This window comes from Chlorocebus sabaeus, chromosome 12 (genome assembly GCF_047675955.1).
Source record: "Chlorocebus sabaeus isolate Y175 chromosome 12, mChlSab1.0.hap1, whole genome shotgun sequence".
NCBI classification, from domain to species: Eukaryota; Metazoa; Chordata; class Mammalia; order Primates; family Cercopithecidae; genus Chlorocebus; species Chlorocebus sabaeus.
The window spans coordinates 34,913,358-34,934,222 of NC_132915.1; the positions used below are offsets into that span (position 1 = coordinate 34,913,358).

A 20,865-nucleotide genomic window follows, 5' to 3' on the forward strand; every position below is an offset into this window, starting at 1 on the left:
TATCATGGTATATTATCTTTTTGATGTGTGGTTGGATTTGGTTTTCTAGTATTTTGTTGAGGATTTTTGCATTTACCTGCATCAGGGATATTGGCCTGTGGCTTCCTTTTTTATGTTGCATTCTTGTCTGGCTTTGGCATAAGAATAGTGCAGGTATTGTAGAATGAGTTGGGGAGAATTCCCTTCTCTTCAATTTTATGGAAAAGTGTGAGGAGAATTTGTGTTGTAAGTTTGGTAGAATTTGACTTTAAAGTCATCTGGTCCTGGGCTTCTCATTTTCAGGAGAGTTTTTATTACTGATTCAATCTCATTACTTGTTTTTGGTCTATTTGGGTTTTCTGTCTTCATGATCTAATCTTGGTAGATTGTTATATGTTCAGGAATTTGCCCTTTTTCTCTAGGTTTTCTAGTTTTTTAGTGAATAGTTTATAATAGTCTCTGATCTTTTGTATTTCTGTGGTATCAGTCGCAATGTCTTTTTCATTTTCTATTTTTTTTTGGATCTTCTCTTTTTTTTTCTTTCTTAGCAGTTTATCAATTTTTAAAATCTTTTCAAGATACCAACTTTTCATTTTGTTGATCTTTTGTATTTTTTTAGTGTCCTTCATTTTGTTCTGCTTTGTATAAATATATATGTATGTATATGCATACTTTATAGCAGAAATATATATATATTTTAATAGTAAAGGAGGCCACGTCCCAGGGCTGCGCTCCTGCTCCAGCCCGACCCCCTAATCTTTATTATTTGCTCCTTTCTGCTAATTTTGGATTTGGTTTATTCTTGCTTTTCTAGTTCCTTGAGGTCCATTGTTAGATTTTTTGTTTGAAATCTTTCCACTTTTTGGATGCAGATGTTTATTGCTATAAACATCTCTCTTAACCCTGCTTTTGCTGTGTCTCATAGGTTTTGGCATGTTGTGTTTCCATTTTCATTTGTTTCAAGAATTTTTAAAAATTTCCTTCTTAATTTATTCATTGGCCCAATGGACATTCAGGAGTATTCTATGTAATTCCCATTTATTTAGACAGTTTTCTAAGTTCCTCTTGGTATTGATTTCTAGTTTGAGGATTCTACTGTGGTCTAAGAAGATATTTGATATAGTTTTGAGTTTAATTTTTTTTTTTTTTTCTTTTTTGAGATAGGGTCTATCTCTGTTGCCAGACTGGAGTGAAATGACACAATCATAGCGCATTGCAGCCTTTACCTCCCTGGCTCAAGTGATCCTCCCATTTCAGCCTCCCAGAGTTTTAAAATTTTTTGAGAGTTGTTTCGTGGCCTATCATATGGTCTGCACTGGAGAATGTTTCATGTGCTGACAAGAATGCATTTCCATAGCTGTTAGATAAAATTTTTCTGTAAATGTCTGTTAGGTTCATTTCATCTAGAGTGCAGTTTAAATCCAGTGTTTGTTAATTTTTTGTCTCAATGGTGTGTTGCTGATAGTGGGATGTTGAAGTTCCCAACTATTATTTTATTTTATTATTATTAGATACAGGTCTCACTCTGTCACCCAGGCTAGAGTGCAGTGGTGTGATATCGGCTCACTGCAACCTCCACCTCCTGGGTTGAAGCGATTCTCATGCCTCAGCCACCTGAGTAGCTGGGATTACAGGTGTGTGCCACCACACCCAGCTAAGTTTTGTATTTTTAGTAGAGACAGGGTTTCACCATGTTGGCCAGGCTGATCTCGAACTCCTGGCCTCAAGTGATCTGCCTACCTCAGCCTCTCAAAATAGTGGGATTACAGGCATGAGCCACCATACCTTGCCCCAACTTTTATTGTATTGGAGTCTACTTCTTTTTTTAGGTCTAATAATATCTTTATATATTTGGGTGCTCTGGTGTTAGGTGCATATATATTTAGAATTGTTATATCCTCCTGCGAATTCATCTCTTTATCATTATACAATGATTTTCTTTGTCTCTTTTTACTGCTTTTGACTTAAAAGCCTGTTTTATTTGATGTAGGTATTGCCACTTCTCACTTTTTGCTCTGTTTGCATGAAATTCCTTTTTCCATCTCTTTTAGTCTGTGTGCCTTTCAAGGTGAGTTTTTGTAGGTAGCATATAGTTTGGTCATGTTTTCAAATCCATTCATCCAGTCTGTATCTTTTAAGTGGAAAAGGTGATTATTGATATTATTGTGTGTGTGTGTGTATATATATATGTGTGTATATATATGTATATTTAAATATAGATAGATATGTGAGGTCATAATCCTGTCCTTTTATTAATTGTTTTCTGGTTGTTTTGTATATTCTTTGCTGTTTTCTTTCTCTTGCTAGCATTGTAAGTTGATGATTTTCTGTAGTGGTAACATTTGAATCCCTTCTCTTCTCATTTACGTGTTTGCTCTACCAGAGAGTTTTATACTTTTGTGTTTTCATGATGGTAGACATAGTCCTTTTGCCTCCAACACCCTTAAGCATTTTTTGTACGGCTGATGTAATTGTGATGAATTATCTCAGGTTTTGCTCATCTGGGAAAGACTTTCTCCTTCCTTTATGAAGGATAACTTTGCTGGGTATAGTGTTCTTGACAGGCAAGTTTCTTTTGGTTTGGTTTGGTTTTTTCCTCAGCTGCTCGAATATATCGTTTCATTCTCTCCTGTCCTGTGAGGTTTTTGCTGAGAAATTCACTGTTAGTCGATGGAGGTTTTCTTTAAGTGACTACATTCTTTTCTTTTGCTGTTTTTAGAATTCTCTCCTTCTTTCAACAGTTTGATTATAATGTGCCATGAAGACCTTTTGAGTTGTATCTCTTTGAGGATATGTGAGCTTCCTGTTTGTATGGTTAAATCTCTTGCTACACGTGGGAAATTTTCAGCTATTATTTTGTTAAATAGTTCTTTTTCTGCTCCTTTGATCTTCTTTTTGCCATCTGTAAGAACAAAAATTCAAATAGATCACTTTATGGTGTCCCATGTGTCATGTAGGCTTTGTTCATTCTTATTTATTCTTGTTTTGTTTTCTGAGTTATTTCAAAAATCTGAAATTCATTCTTCTGCTTGATATAATCCATTGTTGAAACACTGGAATGTATTTTTTATTCCATTTAGTGAATTCTTCTGTTCGAGGATTTCTGTTTGGTTTCTTTTTTATGATATCTATCTTTTTGGTGAATTTTTCATTCGTATCTTGAATTGTTTTTCTGATTTCTTTGTATTTTTGTGTTCTCTATCTCACTGAGTGTCTTTAGTATTATTTTGAATCCTGTTTCTGGCATTTCATAAATTTCTTTTTTATTAGAATCTGTTGCTGGAGAATTATTGTGTTCCTATGGAAATGTCATAATTTCTTGCTTTTTCACGTTACTTGTATACTTACAAGTTGATGTCTGTACCTCTGGTGTAACAGTTACTTCTTCCAGTGTTTTAGATTGGCTTTCAGAGGGGGTAGACTTTTTCCTGAAGATCTATCCGTGGTGTTGGTTGGGTAGGGCACTTTGTCTTTGATTCTGGGTGTGAGCAGTAGTGTATTTTTCATATGACTGTTTTAGCCATCTATAGCATTAGTAGTGTCTGTGATTTCCTCAGTGATTTAGGGTGCAGTTGTTAGCAGAGGCTGAGGTGAAGTATTCCTGGGCAGTGGGATGCCAGGTAGGCCAGTCCTTGGGCACCAGTGGTGGTGGCAGCAGGCTGTGTGCCTGTCCTTCAGTCCCAGGGTACACAGGCATGGTGTTATCAGGTTTAATTGGGTTAATTCTTAGGCCTCCATGTGGCTTGCTCAGGTGCTGGTGGTTGCAGTGGATGACCGGGTGAGTAGGTAGGTCCTTTGGTCCCTGGGCAGTGTGTGTGGTATGGGCTATGGCAGTAGTTGTGGTGGTAGCATCAGGCTGGGTGGGCTGACTCTCAGGCTTCCCTATAGCAGTGCATATGTGTGAGTGGCAGACAGGGTGGGGCAATCTCTATGCTCCAGTCTGTATGCTTGGGCCCTTGGGGGTGTGTGGTGCCAGGCCAGGTGGGCCTGTCTTCAGACCCCCTTGTTGAGTGCTCAGGTAGCAGCAATAGGTAGAGAGAGGCTCTCCTCAGGGCCATGTGTATGTCCACTATGGCCCTGCTGCTGGAGGGGATAGGGTTGTGTCAGTAGCCTCACACCAGAGGCTGGGGTGGGGCAGGTATGGTGTGCTTTGCTCCAAGCAGTGTCAGAAACATTGACGCTGGCATGCTGGTAGATTCTGTCTCAGGACATGTTCAAGTGTGCTTCAGTCTTGCTGTTTGTGGAGGTGGGGTTGCTGTCAGTGGCAGCAACCCCAGCTGACAGGGTTTAGGCTCTCAGAAGTGTGGGCTTTGGCTCATTTTGCCCTTGTGATAGCCTCCCCAGTATACCCTCCCCAGTGCATTGCACTTGCCTGTTTTCCACAGTGTAGGATTCTATATATGCTTTAATACCAGGGACTCTGCCACTCTGCTGGGTCCAAGTGGCATTGCATCACTGTAGCCCCCCAGGTGGATGCAGGGAATGTTAGTAGGGCTTTACTAATGTGGAAATGCAGGGACTCTTGTGCTCAAGGCCAGGATGCAGCCTGATAAGAGCTAGACTGAAAATGGCACAATGCTATAGCTGTTTAGGTCTCATGCAGGTGGTATAGGACTCAGTGTGAGCTCTCTCTGGAGCAGTGTCATCACGTGGTCTCTAAGAAGTTCTCTGTGCTAGTCTCTGGACTCCCTCTCTGTAAGCTAGGGTTGCAGGAGTCCATGGTGGGAATGTGGGCTGCTGGGTATCTCTCAGCTTTCCCCCACACTGGAGATCTGCTCTGTGCTCCAAGTTGATAAAGGCCAAGCAGACAACCTTGCTTCCCTCTCTTTCCTTGCTTTAGCTGTTCCCTATCACTTCTCTGCTAAATTCCAGTGTTGTGTCTTAGATGTTCTGTTGAAAGTGTGACTACTCCCTATTTGGGTTTTTCTTTGTGAAGGAGGCAAGAGCTGATGTCTCTAGTCAGCCATCTTGAAGCCCCCCTCTATTTTTGCTTTTGTTGCCTGTGCTTTTCAGGTCTTATCCAAAAAATTCCTTGCTCAGACCAATATAATGAATCATTTCCTTTATGTTTTCTTCCAGTAGTTTTATAGTTTTGGGTCTTACATTTAAGTCTTTTAATCTTTTTTTTTTTTTTCTTTTTAATTGAGACAGAGTCTCACCCTGTCCTTCATTCTTAAGTGCAGTGGTGTGATCTCAGCTCACTTCAGCCTCCACCTCCTGGATTCAAGTGATTCTCCTGCCTCAGCCTCCCGAGTAGCTGAGATTACAGGTGTGTGCCAGCGTGCCCAGCTCTTTTTTTTTTTTTTTTTTTTAGTAGAGATGGGGTTTTGCCATGTTGGCCGGGTTGGTCTTGAACTCCTGATCTCAAGTGATCTGCCCACCTCAGCCTCCCAAAGTGCTGGGATTACAGGCGTGAGCCACTGCACCCAGCCTCTTTAATCTATTTTGAAATGAGTTTTGGGTATAGTAAGAAGAGGGTCTAATTTCATTCTTTTGCATGTAGCTATCCAGGTTTCTCAGCACCATTTATTAGATTATGCTTTCTCCAATGTGTGCTCTTGGCACTTGTTTTGAAAATCAGTTGGCTGTAAAAGCATGGATTTATTTCTGGCCTATTTTGTTCCATTGTTTTATTTGCTTTTATTGCCAGTACCATGGTATTTTGGTTAATATAACTTTGTAGTATATTTTGAAGTCAGGTAGTGTAATTCCACTAACTGTTATTTTTGCTCAAGATTGCTTTGGCCATTTGAAGTCCTCTGTGGTTCAGTATGAATTTTAGGCTTGTGTTTTCCACTGCTGTGAGGCATATCATTGGTATTTTGGTAGGGATTGCATTGGATCTGTAGATCACTTTGGGTCATATGGACAATTTAACAGTATTAATTTTTCCAATCTATAAACATGGGCTATCTTTCTATGTATTTGTGTTTTCTTCATTTCATTACTGTTTTATAGTTTTCATTGTAGGGATCTTTTACTTCTTTAAGTAAATTTTTTATTCCTTGGTATATAGCTATTAATAAATGGGATTGTTTTGATTTCTTTTTTCAGCTAATGCACTATTAGTGTATAGAGACATTACTGGTTTTCGTATGTTGATTTTGTATTCTACAACTTCACTGAATTATTTTGTTCTACCACTTTTTTGGTGGTATCTTTAGGGTTTCTATATGTAAGATTGTATTACCTGCAAATAGGGCTAATTTGACTTCTCCTGTCCAATTAATTTGGATACTTTTTATTCTTTTTTTGTTTTTTCTTGCCTAATTGCTCTGGCCAGGATTTCCAGTACTGTGTTGAATAAAAGTGGTGAAAGATAGTATCCTTGTCTTATTCTAGATTAGAAAAAAAGATTTCAGCTTTTCCTTTTTCAGTAGTGTTAGCTGTGGGTTTGTCATATATGGCTTTTATTGTGTTGAGTTACACTATTCGTTGCAAAAACTGTCTTTTCTCTGTTGTACTTCCTTTCCTCCTTTGTCGAAGATCAGTTGGCATATATTTGTGTGTGTCTATTTCTGGGCTCTCTATTCTGTTCTATTGATTGATTTGTTTATTATTTTGTTAATACCACACTTTCTTGACTACTTTAGCTTTATAGTAAGTCTTGAAGTCAGGTAGTGCTGGTCTTCCAACATTGTCTTCTCCACTATTAAGTTGCTAGTCTTGGTGTTTTGCCTCTCTATATCAACTTCAGAGCGAGTTTGTTGATATCCAGAAAATAAATTTCTGGGAATTTGATTGAGATTGTATTAAATCTGTATATCAAGTTGAGAAGAACTGACATATTAACAATATTGAGTCTTTGTATTCATTAACATGGAATATGTCTCCATTTATTTTTTCTTTTCTTTTCTTTTTTTTTTTTTTTTTTTTTTTTTTTTTGAGACAGTTTCACTATATCACCCAGGCTGGTGGTGTAGTCTCGGCTCACTGCAACCTCCATCTCCTGGGTTCAAGTGATTCTCCTGCCTCAGCCTCCTGAGTAGCTGGGACTACAGGTGCACACCAGCATGCCTGGCTAATTTTTGTATTTTTAGTAGAGATGGGGTTTCACTATGTTGTCCAGGTTGGTCTTGAACTTTTGACCTCGTGATCTGCCTGCCTCAGCCTCCCAAAGTGTTGGGATTACAGGCATGAGCAATGGTTTCACCATGTTGGCAGGCTGGTCTTAAACTCCTGGCCTCAGGCGATTCATCTGCCTCGGCCTCCCAAAGTATTGGTATTACAGGCATGAACCACCATGCCCAGCCTTGTTTTTGTTTTTGAGATGGAGTCTCTGTTGCCTAGACTGGAGTGTAGTAGTGCAGTCTCAGCTCACTGCAACCTGTACCTCCTGGGTTCAAGCAGTTCTTCTGCCTCAGCCTCCTGAGTAGCTGGGACCACAGGTGTGTGCCACCACACCTGGCTAATTTTTGTATTTTTAGTAGAGATGGGTTTCACCATGTTGGCCAGGCTGGTCTTGAACTCCTGATTTTAAGTGATCTGCCCACCTTGGCCTTTCAAAGTGTAGGGATTACAGGCATGAGCTACTGCGCCTGGCCTGCAAATGTTTTGTAATGACAAATTCTACTTTTTTATTGCTGGTATATAGAAAATTTATTGACTTTTGTGTATTAATCTTGGATCCTTAACCTTGCTATAGTTGCTTATTCTGGGAGGATTTTGGGGTCAGTTCTTTCAAATTTTCTGCAAAGATGATCATGTCATCTATGAGTAAAGACAGTTTTATTTATTCCTTCCCATTCTCTTTACCTTTTATTTCTTTTTGTGGTCTTATCGAGTTAGCTGGAACTTCCACTATTCTGTTGAAAAGCTGCTGTGAGTGGAGACATCCTTGCCTTGTTCCTGATCTCAGCAGGAAAGCTTTGAAGCTGTAGGTTTCTCATAGATGTTCTTTATCACGTTGAAAAAATTTATTTCCATTCCTGAGAGTTTTTTTTTTTTAATTATGAATGAGTGTTGTTCTGTAGTTTGCTCAGTGTTTTTTGTTCGTTTGTTTTGTTTTATGGAGACAGAGTCTCACCCTTTTGCCTGGGCTGGAGTGCAGTGGCGCAATCGCCGCTTACTGCAACCTCCACCTCCCAGATTCAAGCGATTCTCCTCCCTCTGCCTCCCAAATAGCTGGGATTATAGGTGCCCGCCACCACACCCAGCTAGTTTTTGTATTTTTAGTAGAGATGGGGTTTCACCATGTTGGCCAGGCTGGTCTCGAACTCCTGACCTCAGGTGATCCACCAGCCTCATCCTCCCAAAGTGCTGGGATTACAGGCATGAGCCACAGCACCCGGCCTTGCTCAGCATTTTTATCTTGGTTGTTAGATTTATTAAGTGCTTTTTCTGCGTTTGTTGAAATAATCACATGATTTTTCTCTAGCTTGTTGTTGTGATGGATTATATTAATTGAGTTTTGAATGTTGAACCAGCCTTGCATACCTGGGGTATATCGTATTTGGTTATGGTGTTTAATTTTTTTAATACATTGTTGGATTTGATTTGCTAATATTTTGTTGAGAGGTTTTATATCGATGTTCATAAGAGATGTTGATCTGTAGTTTTCTTTTTCTTTTTTTTTTTTTTTTGTTGAGATGGAGTCTCACTTTGTCACCTAGGCTGGAGTGCAGTGGCGCGATCTCGGCTCACTGCAAGCTCTGCCTCCCAGGTACACGCCATTCTCCTGCCTCAGCCTCCCGAGTAGCTGGGACTACAGGCACCTGCTACCACGCCCGGCTAATTTTTTTGTATTTTTAGTAGAGACGGAGTTTCTCTGTGTTAGCCAGGATGGTCTCGATCTCCTGGTCTCGTGATCTGCCCACCTTGGCCTCCCAAAGTGCTGGGATTATAGGCGTGAGCCACCACGCCCAGCCTGTAGTTTTCTTTTCATGTAATACCCTTGTCTGATTTTGGTATTAAGGGAATGCCGAACTCAAAATTAGGAAGTACTCCTTCTGCTTTTATCTTGTAGAAGGTTTTGTAAAGAATTGGTGTAATTTGTCCCTTCAATGTTTGGTAGACTTCACCTATGAACACATTTAGTCCTGGTTCTTTCTGTTTTGGATGATTATTAATTATTATTTTGGTTTCTTTAATATGTACAGGCCTAGGTTTAGGTCTTTGTTTTGGTTGATATGCTTGGAATGTTGAAAGCCAATAGTTTAATATCAATGTTGTATTTTATTTTACTCTAAAAATACTTTGAATACTCTATATGTTATCTTAAATTTTATTTGTGTGTATTTTTATGAGATATTGATAAAAAATACAACTGTTTTCTTCCAGCCGAGTGTGTTAATTGTAACCTACAAGGAGCCTGCAAAATCATCTACTCAGTTTGGATCTTACAAGCAAGCTGAATGGAGGCCAGATAGTACCATGATAGCTGTATCAGTAAGTAGATTTTTCCGCTAAACAGTGTTTTCTTATGAAACCGTTACATTGCATTTAAATTTGATTCTCTTAGATGACTTTCTTTCAGTCTTTTACACTCATAAGCATTTATTTTGTTCTGATAGGAATTGCTTTACTGATTATTCTGTGTGGATTACTCCTACTATAGCTTCTCTTTTGACTCTGCTACTTCCTACCATCCCTAAACATAGCACCTATATCCTTTTCTGTTTGTTGTTCTCACTTTACTGTTTTGTCCTTGAAGTCTAACTGCTTTACTAATTATTCTGTGCATGTTACTCCTACGATAGCTTCTCTTGACTCCGCTACTTCCTTCCATCCCTAAACATAGCACCTATATCCTTTTCTGTTTGTTGTTCTCACTTTACTGTTTTGTCCTTGAAGTCTTATCTAGTTTTTGAAAACATATTCACATGGTATTCTTGAATTTATATTTAAAGTCCTCCCTTCCATTCCAAAAGATATCCCACAAAATAATAAGCTTTATATGTATATGTAATACTAAAATTTTCATATCCATTTGGATCTGTTTCTCCATTTTTCTTCTGTTCTATTAAACATGCCTAGATATGTTTAATTTTACCTTTTCAGTTCATGTTTTATCACTGTCTAAGGCTGTCATTATGACTTAATTTGCATTAGCAGTAATATATGTGGTTAATTAACCTTATTGAGCACCTCCTATCTGATGAGTACAATTGTAATCAGTTTACATGGATCATCCCATTTAATCTTTCGATAAGTGCTTTGAAGTAGATATTACTATCCCTCATAATTGATGTGTAAGTTGAGGATCTGAAAAATTGTCTTATCCAAGGTTACATGGGTAGTGTATATTAGAGAGATAAGGTATAAACTTAGCTACTCAGCTTCCATTTACTGTATCCTTATAACTAACTTATCTCTTTGTGTTGGTTGTTGGTCGCTTTCTAGTCCGTACTATATATAACACTGACTAGGTTAATAATCTGAAACGTGCCATATGATCAAAAATACTGAGTAGTTCTACACTTCCTATAGCAGGAGTTTGCAGATGACTGACCATGTACCAAGTATGCTCTGGTGCCTGTTTGTACACAGACCATAATGTAAGAATAGTTTTTACATATTTAAATAATCAAAACAAGTCAAAGAAGAATATTTGCTATAGTTGAAAATTATGTGATACTTAAATTTCAGTGTCTATAAGTAGAATGTTACTGGGGCACGAAAATCCTCACTGATTTATGTATTGTCTGTAACTTCTTTCAAGCTACAATAGCAGATTGAGTTGAAGTTCTTACAGCAAGCATATGTGGTGCTCTCATTGCTTTGCTCCTCTGTTCAGTGTACTATATAGTAACACAGTTATAACTTCATAACTTTTCAAGTGTACACATATTGCCATTCTGTGACATTTTATATTATTTTTATTCTAGTACATAATCATGTCAAAAGAACCAGAAAAGAGAAAAAGACTTTGTTTTGTTTTTAAAGCACACTGGAGTGTGGTTTATTTTATTATTGAATTTGATGGCAAAATATTGTATTTATTACTCAGTGGCACTATAGCTATGCCAAAAGAATATAAGCTGACATTACTAGACTAAGCACTTATTGGAATATACTGAAGGTAAAGTTAGAAGAATTAAAAATTTAGCACAGAACAGCTCACCACAGGAGAATTCCTTCACAAAGTATGAAAATGAAAGTGCAGTAAAAGTAAGTTTGCTTGGTTTTTGATGAATTGACAGATGTTATAATACTGCTCAGTTGTTAATTTCAGTGGTCCATGTGAAGTATGAATTGACTGAGAATTACTGTGAGTGACCTATGGAACAATTCCAGATGAAAAAAATTCTCAAAGGGGTTGAGAAAATACTAATTCAGTACAACCCGAAGTAGCATCTAAGAAGTTGTATTAATTGGTAGTAGTAAAAATCCACATGGAGCAGCAAAAGACTTAGTTGGACAGATTTATACAAAGTTTGTGAAAATATAAGTCTTTTAAAACCTATGGTTTTTGTAAGTTTTTTTTTCAGAGATGGGAGTGGGAATAACTTGACTTGCCCTGCTCAGCACACAGCTGTTATGGCTTGGGTAGTGATAAAGGTTTATTGGAAACTTTTTTTTTTTTTTTTTTTTTTTTTTAACGGAGACTGACTTTTTGTTTTCTTTACTTGAAGGACCACCCTCTACCACTTAACAGGCACTGAATAACTTTGGAAAATAGCTTTTGCTGTATTAGAAAACGTTTTCAAATATGAAATATGTAAAATCTCATTAAGGACCGACATTAATAGATAAAAATTTGCACTCAATTTTGATGATAGGGAAAAGTACTTTAAACTCCAATTTACCAAAAAGGTTATTTCCACAAAAAGAATCTGATTCTCATTAGTGGATACGTATTACCAAAAAAAGTTGTACTCAGTTCTCATTACTATTATATTTAGAATTTTGTAACTATAAAACTTATAAAAATTTGCATTCTATTAATCATGATGTTTTATTTTTCTGTATTTCTTATGCTTTGACATAAGGGCCTGCTATCCCTGGACAGCCCACTTCCTGCCAGGGATAGCCAGTTCCTAGAGGACTTACCTACAAGTACACCTTCGTATGCAAACTAATCAATCCAAAGCATATAGCCCCAACCACCTCCTTTATTGACCTCTGCCACTCTGGGCCGATAATCCTCTGCCCTAATTATCTCAGGGCTAGGTACTGTATAACTAGAGACAACTGATTTATTCAGCCTAGCGAATACAAAGCCTCCTTGCCATGCCTCAACCATTCCTTCCCATGGAAATCACAATAAAGGATCTTACTCATGTTTTCCCCTCACATCCACTGTCTCCTGACTGACCCTGGTAGTTTGCAGTATGTTCCTTGGTGGTGCATGTCATGTCCCCTCCTCTTTGGAACCGTGAGTAATAAACTGTCTTTTCATTGGCAGTCATCTCCTGATCTGTTCACCTCAGTATACCTGAATAATAATAAAATCCACATTTTAAAATATTATCTTGTTATGTAAGTAAACATGATAAACCTACATAATATTTTTGATTTTCCCTCTTGACTTGTAAAGTCTAAAATATTTATTATCTGGCCTTTTACAGAAAAGGTTTGCAGATCCTTATTCTACACAACCAAGTCCAGGCCTCTTAGCCTTTCATTTAAGGCACTTTAATCTCTAAAACCCTACTTCGTTACTTCTCTGGTGTTATTTTTTCGTTCTTTGTCTACATAGACTTTCCTTTAGCTAAACTGGTTTTTTCCATTATTCCCTAGAAATTTCAAAGAAAAATGACAAAATTTGCCAACTCATTGTTGGATAAATGAGCATGAGTAGTTGAGATTGCTCTGATATCAAGCCTAGATGATTAGGTAGGTAGGTGTTCATGGCAATTAGTAAAAAATGTAAGAAGAGCAAGTGTTCATGAAAGAAGATGGAATTTTCTGGATTTGGTTCTATAGAGTTTTGTTATGTTACATTATTAACTTTTTACAATTGTGGTAAACTATACATAGCATAAATATATATAGCATTTTAACTATTTTAAGTGTACAATTTAGTGTCATTAGTAACATTAATGGTGTTATGCAGCCATTACCACTATCTGTTTTCTTGAATGTCACCCTGGACCGAAACTTGTTTATCATTAAGCATAACTTTGCATTCTCAATTTCTCCAGCTCCTGGTAACCTCTAATCAACTTCTTGTATCTATGAATTTGCTTATCTAGGTATTTCATGTAAGTGGAATCATACAGTATTTATCCTTTTATCTTTGGCTTGTTTCACTTAGCATAATGTTGTTAAGGTTCATCCATAATTGTGTTATGTATCAGAACTTCATTCCTTTTTATAACTGAGTAATATTGCATTGTCTGTATATGCTACATTTTCTTTATCTTTTGGTAGACATTTTGGTTGTTTCCAACTTTTGCCTATTATGAATAGTGCGTCATTGAACATTGGCATACAAGTAGCTGTTGGAGTTCCTGCTTTTGATTCTTTTGGGTATATACCGAGATATGGAATTGGTGGATCAAAATCCATAAAGGCTGCATCATTTTACATTTCTTTGTCAGTGTAGGAGAGTTCCAGTTTCTCCTTAGCCCCTTAAATGCTTTATTTTCGTTTTGTTTAATAGCCATCCTAAAGGGGTGAAGTGGTATCTTCTTGTAGTTTTGATTTATGTTTTCCTAAAGACTAATGATGTTGATTATCTATTCATGTGTTTGTTGGCCATTCGTATGTCTATGAAGAAATGTCTATTCAAATTCTTTGCCCGTTTTTGGCTGGGTGCAGGGGCTCATGCCTGTAATCCCGGCACTCTGGGAGGCCAAGGCAGGTGGATCACGAGGTCAGAACATCAAGACCATCCTGGCTAACAGTGAAACCCTGTGTCTACTAAAAAATACAAAAAATTCGCCAGGCGTGGTGGCAGGCGCCTGTAGTCCGGGGAGAATGAGGCAGGAGAATGGCGTGAACCTGAGAAGCGGAGCTTGCAGGTGAGCTGAGATCACGCCACTGCACTCCAGCCTGGGCAACAGAGCAAGACTCCGTCTCAAAAAAAGAAAAGAAAATTCTTTGTCCATTTTTTAATTGGGCTGCCTGTTTGTATGTTACTGAGTTGTTTATTCTTACATGAATCCCTTATTGGCTGTATGACTTGACAATATTTTCTCTCAGTCTGTGGGTTTTCTTTTCATTCTCTGAGTCATTTGATGTACAAAAGTTAATTTTGGTGAAGTACAGTTTATCTATTTATTTTTGAAACAGGGTCTTACTCTGTCACCCAGGCTGGAGTGCCAGTGGTGCAACCTCAACTCACTACAGCCTCTGCCTCCAGGGCTCAAGTGAGCAGCAGGGACTATAGCTGCATGCCACCACACCTGGCTAATTTTTGTATTTTTTGTAGAGATGGAGTTTCACCATGTTGCCCAGGCTGGTCTTGAACTCCTTAGCTCAAATGATATACCCACCTCGGCCTCCCAAAGTGTTTGGATTATAGGCGTGAGCCACTACGCCCAGCCTAGTTTATCTCTATTTTCTTTTATTGCCTATGCTTTGGGTATCATATATAATAAATCATTGCCAAATGCCATGATTTTCCTCTTCTTTTTTTTCTTTTAAGAGTTTTATTACTTTAAGTCTTTGCTTCCTTCTAAGTTAATTTTTGTAGATGGTGTAAAGTGTAAGATTCCAACTTCATTTTTTGTGTGTGGATATATAGTTGTCCCAGTACAATATGTTAAAGAACTATCCTTTTCCCAAGATGGCTGAATAGGAACAGCTCCAGTCTCCAACTCCCAGCGCAAGCGACACAGAAGACCGGTGATTTCTGCATTTTCAACTGAGGTACTGGTTCATCTCACTAGGGAGTGCCGGACAATCGGTGCTGGTCAGCTGCTGCAGCCCAACCAGCGAGAGCTGAAGCAAGGCGAGGCATCGCCTCACCTGGGAAGCGCAAGTGGGAAGGGAATCCCTTTTCCTAGCCAGGGGAACTGAGACACACAACACCTGGAAAATCGGGTAACTCCCACCCCAATACTGCACTTTTAGCAAACGGGCACACCAGGAGATTATATCCCACACCTGGCCGAGAGGGTCCCACGCCCATGGAGCCTCCCTCATTGCTAGCACAGCAGTCTGTGATCTAACCGCAAGGCAGCAGTGAGGCTGGGGGAGGGGCGCCCGCCATTGCTGAGGCTTAAGTAGGTAAACAAAGCTGCTGGGAAGCTCAAACTGGGTGGAGCTCACAGCAGCTCAAGGAAACCTGCCTGTCTCTCTAGACTCCACCTCTGGGGACAGGGCACAGTTAAACAACAACAACAACAAAAAAAGCAGCAGAAACCTCTGCAGACGCAAACGACTCTGTCTGACAGCTTTGAAGAGAGCAGTGGATCTCCCAACACGGAGGTTGAGATCTGAGAAGGGACAGACTGCCTGCTCAAGTGGGTCCCTGACCCGTGAGTAGCCTAACTGGGAGACATCCCCCACTAGGGGCAGTCTTGCACCCCACACCTCACAGGGTGGAGTACACCCCTGAGAGGAAGCTTCCAAAGCAAGAATCAGACAGGTACACTCGCTGTTCAGCAATATTCTATCTTCTGCAGCCTCTGATGCTGATACCCAGGCAAACAGGGTCTGGAGTGGACCTCAAGCAATCTCCAACAGACCTACAGCTGAGGGTCCTGACTGTTAGAAGGAAAACTATCAAACAGGAAGGACACCTACACCAAAACCCCATCAGTACGTCACCATCATGAAAGACCAGAGGAGATAAAACCACAAAGATGGGGAAAAAGCAGGGCAGAAAAGCTGGAAATTCAAAAAATAAGAGCGAATCTCCCCCTGCAAAGGAGCGCAGCTCATTGCCAGCAACGGATCAAAGCTGGATGGATAATGACTTTGACGAGATGAGAAAAGAAGGCTTCAGTCCATCAAACTTCTCAGAGCTAAAGGAGGAATTACGTACCCAGCGCAAAGAAAGTAAAAATCTTGAAAAAAGAGTGGAAGAATTGATAGCTAGAGTAATTAATGCAGAGGAGGTCATAAACGAAATGACAGAGATGAACACCATGACACGAGAAATACGTGACAAATGCACAAGCTTCAGTAACCAACTCGATCAACTGGAAGAAAGAGTATCAGCGATTGAGGATCAAATGAGTGAAATGAAACGAGAAGAGAAACCAAAAGAAAAAAGAAGAAAAAGAAATGAACAAAGCCTGCAAGAAGTATGGGATTATGTAAAAAGACCAAATCTACGTCTGATAGCGGTGCCTGAAAGTGAGGGGGAAAATGGAACCAAGTTGGAAAACACTCTTCAGGATATCATCCAGGAGAACTTCCCCAACCTAGTAGGGCAGGCCAACATTCAAATCCAGGAAATATAGAGAACGCCACAAAGATACTCCTCGAGAAGAGCAACTCCAAGACACATAATTGCCAGATTCACCAAAGTTGATATGAAGGAAAAAATCTTAAGGGCAGCCAGAGAGAAAGGTCGGGTTACACACAAAGGGAAGCCCATCAGACTAACAGCAGATCTCTCCACAGAAACTCTACAAGCCAGAAGAGAGTGGGGGCCAATATTCAACATTCTTAAAGAAAAGAATTTTCAACCCAGAATTTCATATCCAGCCAAACTAAGTTTCATAAGTGAAGGAGAATTAAAATCCTTTACAGACAAGCAAATGCTTAGAGATTTTGTCACCACCAGGCCTGCCTTACAAGAGACCCTGAAGGAAGCACTAAATATGGAAAGGAACAACCGGTACCAGCCATTGCAAAAACATGCCAAAATGTAAAGACCATCGAGGCTAGGAAGAAACTGCATCAACTAACGAGCAAAATAACCAGTTAAGATCATAATGGCAGGATCAAGTTCACACAGAACAATATTAACCTTAAATGTAAATGGACTAAATGCTCCAATTAAAAGACACAGACTGGCACACTGGATAAAGAGTCGAGACCCATCAGTCTGCTGTATTCGGGAGACCCGTCTCACATGCAGAGAGATACATAGGCTCAAAATAAAGGGATGGAGGAAGATCTACCAAGCAAATGGAGAACAAAAAAAAGCAGGGGTTGCAATACTAGTCTCTGATAAAACAGACTTTAAACCATCAAAGATCAAAAGAGACAAAGAAGGCCACTACATAATGGTAAAAGTATCAATTCAACAGGAAGAGCTAACTATCCTAAATATATATGCACTCAATATAGGAGCACCCAGATTCATAAAGCAAGTCCTTAGAGACTTACAAAGAGACTTAGACTCCCATACAATAATAATGGGAGACTTCAACACTCCACTGTCAACATTAGACAGATCAACGAGACAGAAAGTTAACAAGGATATCCAGGAATTGAACTCATCTCTGCAGCAAGCAGACCTAATAGACATCTGCAGAACTCTCCACCCCAAATCAACAGAATATACATTCTTCTCAGCACCACATCACACTTATTCCAAAATTGACCACATAGTTGGAAGTAAAGCACTCCTCAGCAAATGTACAAGAACAGAAATTATAACAAACTGTCTCTCAGACCACAGTGCAATCAAACTAGAACTCAGGACTAAGAAACTCAATCAAAACCGCTCAACTACATGGAAACTGAACAACCTGCTCCTGAATGACTACTGGGTACATAACGAAATGAAGGCAGAAATAAAGATGTTCTTTGAAACCAATGAGAACAAAGATACAACATACCAGAATCTCTGGGACACATTTAAAGCAGTGTGTAGAGGGAAATTTATAGCACTGAATGCCCACAAGAGAAAGCTGGAAAGGTCTAAAATTGACACTCTAACATCACAACTAAAAGAACTAGAGAAGCAAGAGCAAACACATTCAAAAGCTAGCAGAAGGCAGGAAATAACTAAGATCAGAGCAGAACTGAAGGAGATAGAGACACAAAAAACCCTCCAAAAAATCAATGAATCCAGGAGTTGGTTTTTTGAAAAGATCAACAAAATTGACAGACCGCTAGCAAAACTAATAAAGAAGAAAAGAGAGAAGAATCAAATAGACACAATAAAAAATGATAAAGGGGATATCACCACCATCCCACAGAAATACAAACTACCATCAGAGAGTACTATAAACACCTCTACACAAATAAACTAGAAAATCTAGAAGAAATGGATAATTTCCTGGACACTTCCACTCTCCCAAGACTAAACCAGGAAGAAGTTGAATCCCTGAATAGACGAATAGCAGGCTCTGAAATTGAGGCAATAATTAATAGCCTACCAACCAAAAAAAGTCCAGGACCAGATGGATTCACAGCTGAATTCTACCAGAGGTGCAAGGAGGAGCTGGTACCATTCCTTCTGAAACTATTCCAATCAATAGAAAAAGAGGGAATCCTCCCTAACTCATTTTATGAGGCCAACATCATCCTGATACCAAAGCCTGGCAGAGACACAACAAAAAAAGAGAATTTTAGACCAATATCCCTGATGAACATCGATGCAAAAATCCTCAATAAAATACTGGCAAACCGGATTCAGCAGCACATCAAAAAGCTTATCCACCATGATCAAGTGGGCTTCATCCCTGGGATGCAAGGCTGGTTCAACATTTGCAAATCAATAAACGTAATCCAGCATATAAACAGAACCAAAGACAAAACCATATGATTATCTCAATAGATGCAGAAAAGGCTTTTGACAGAATTCAATAGCCCTTCATGCTAAAAACGCTCAATAAATTCGGTATTGATGGAACGTACCTCAAAATAATAAGAGCTATTTATGACACACCCACAGCCAATATCATACTGAATGGGCAAAAACTGGAAAAATTCCCTTTGAAAACTGGCACAAGACAGGGATGCCCTCTCTCACCACTCCTATTCAACATAGTGTTGGAAGTTCTGGCTAGGGCAGTCAGGCAAGAGATAGAAATCAAGGGTATTCAGTTAGGAAAAGAAGAAGTCAAATTGTCCCTGTTTGCAGATGACATGCTTGTACATTTAGAAAACCCCATTGTCTCAGCCCAAAATCTCCTTAAGCTGATAAGCAACTTCAGCAAAGTCTCAGGATACAAAATTAATATGCAAAAATCACAAGCATTCTTATACACCAGTAACAGACAAACAGAGAGCCAAATCATGAATGAACTTCCATTCACAATTGCTTCAAAGAGAATAAAATACCTAGGAATCCCACTTCCAAGGGATGTAAAGGACCTCTTCAAGGAGAACTACAAACCACTGCTCAGTGAAATCAAAGAGGACACAAACAAATGGAAGAACATACCATGCTCATGGATAGGAAGAATCAATATCGTGAAAACGGCCATACTGCCCAAGGTTATTTATAGATTCAATGCCATCCCCATCAAGCTACCAATGAGTTTCTTCACAGAATTGGAAAAAACTGCTTTAAAGTTCATATGGAACCAAAAAAGAGCCCGCATTGCCAAGAGAATCCTAAGTCAAAAGAACAAAGCTGGAGGTATCACGCTACCTGACTTCAAACTATACTACAATACTGCAGTAACCAAAACAGCATGGTACTGGTACCAAAACAGAGATGTAGACCAATGGAACAGAACAGAGTCCTCAGAAATAATACCACACATCTACAGCCATCTGATCTTTGACAAACGTGAGAGAAACAAGAAATGGGGAAAGGATTTCCTATTTAATAAATGGTGCTGGGAAAATTGGCTAGCCATAAGTAGAAAGCTGAAACTGGATCCTTTCCTTACTCCTTGTATGAAAATTAATTCAAGATGGATTAGAGACTTAAATGTTAGACCTAATGCCATAAAAACCCTAGAAGAAAACCCAGATAGCACCATTCAGGACATAGGCATGGGCAAGGACTTCATGTCTAAAACACCAGAAACAACGGCAGCAAAAGCCAAAATTGACAAATGGGATCTAATTAAACTAAAGAGCTTCTGCACAGCAAAAGAAACTACCATCAGAGTGAACAGGCAACCTACAGAATGGGAGGAAATTTTTGCAATCTACTCATCTGACAAAGGGCTAATATCCAGAACCTACAAAGAACTCAAACAAATTTACAAGAAAAAAACAACCCCATCAAAAAGTGGGCAAAGGATATGAACAGACATTTCTCAAAAGAAGACATTCAGACAGCTAACAGACACATGAAAAATTGCTCATCATCACTGGCCATCAGAGAAATGCAAATCAAAACCACAATGAGATACCATCTCCCACCAGTAAGAATGGCAATCATTAAAAAGTCAGGAAACAACAGGTGCTGGAGAGGATGTGGAGAAATAGGAACACTTTTACACTGTTGGTGGGATTGTAAACTAGTTCAACCATTATGGAAAACAGTATGGCGATTCCTCAAGGATCTAGAACTAGATGTACCATATGACCCAGCCATCCCATTACTGGGTATATACCAAAGGATTATAAATCATGCTGCTATAAAGAGACATGCACACGTATGTTTATTGCGGCACTATTCACAGTAGCAAAGACTTGGGATCAACCCAAATGTCCATCAGTGACAGACTGGATTAAGAAAATGTGGCTCATATACACCATGGAATACTATGCAGACATAAAAAAGGATGAGTTTGTGTCCTTTATAGGGACATGGATGCAGCTGGAAACCATCATTCTTAGCAAACTATCACAAGAACAGAAAACCAAACACCGCATGTTCTCACTCATAGGTGGGAACTGAACAATGAGATCACTTGGACTGGGGAAGGGGAACATCACACACCGGGGCCTATCATGGGGAGGAGGGAGGGGGGAGGGATTGCATTGGGAGTGATACCTGATGTAAATGACGAGTTGATGGGTGCTGTCGAGTTAATGGGTGCAGCACACAAACATGGCACAAGTATACATATGTAACAAACCTGCACGTTATGCACATGTACCCTAGAACTTAAAGTATAATAATAATAATAATAAAATTTCTGCAAACTCCCCCGAAAAAAAAAGATAGGAGCAATTATTTAGATACAG

At 39.1% G+C, this 20,865-nt stretch overlaps 1 protein-coding gene across 4 annotated transcripts in view; it reads left to right on the forward strand.

Moving 5' to 3' along the window:
* Positions 1-20,865, forward strand: part of RIC1 (RIC1 homolog, RAB6A GEF complex partner 1) — a 153,744-nt gene that overhangs the window by 21,530 nt on the left and 111,349 nt on the right. For all 4 annotated transcript variants that reach the window (XM_007969325.3, XM_073021563.1, XM_007969326.3 and 1 more), the window contains one exon: positions 9,259-9,366. In XM_007969325.3, the coding sequence (XP_007967516.3) occupies positions 9,259-9,366 (108 nt within the window). Of the gene's footprint in view, positions 1-9,258; positions 9,367-20,865 lie in introns of those variants that run through there.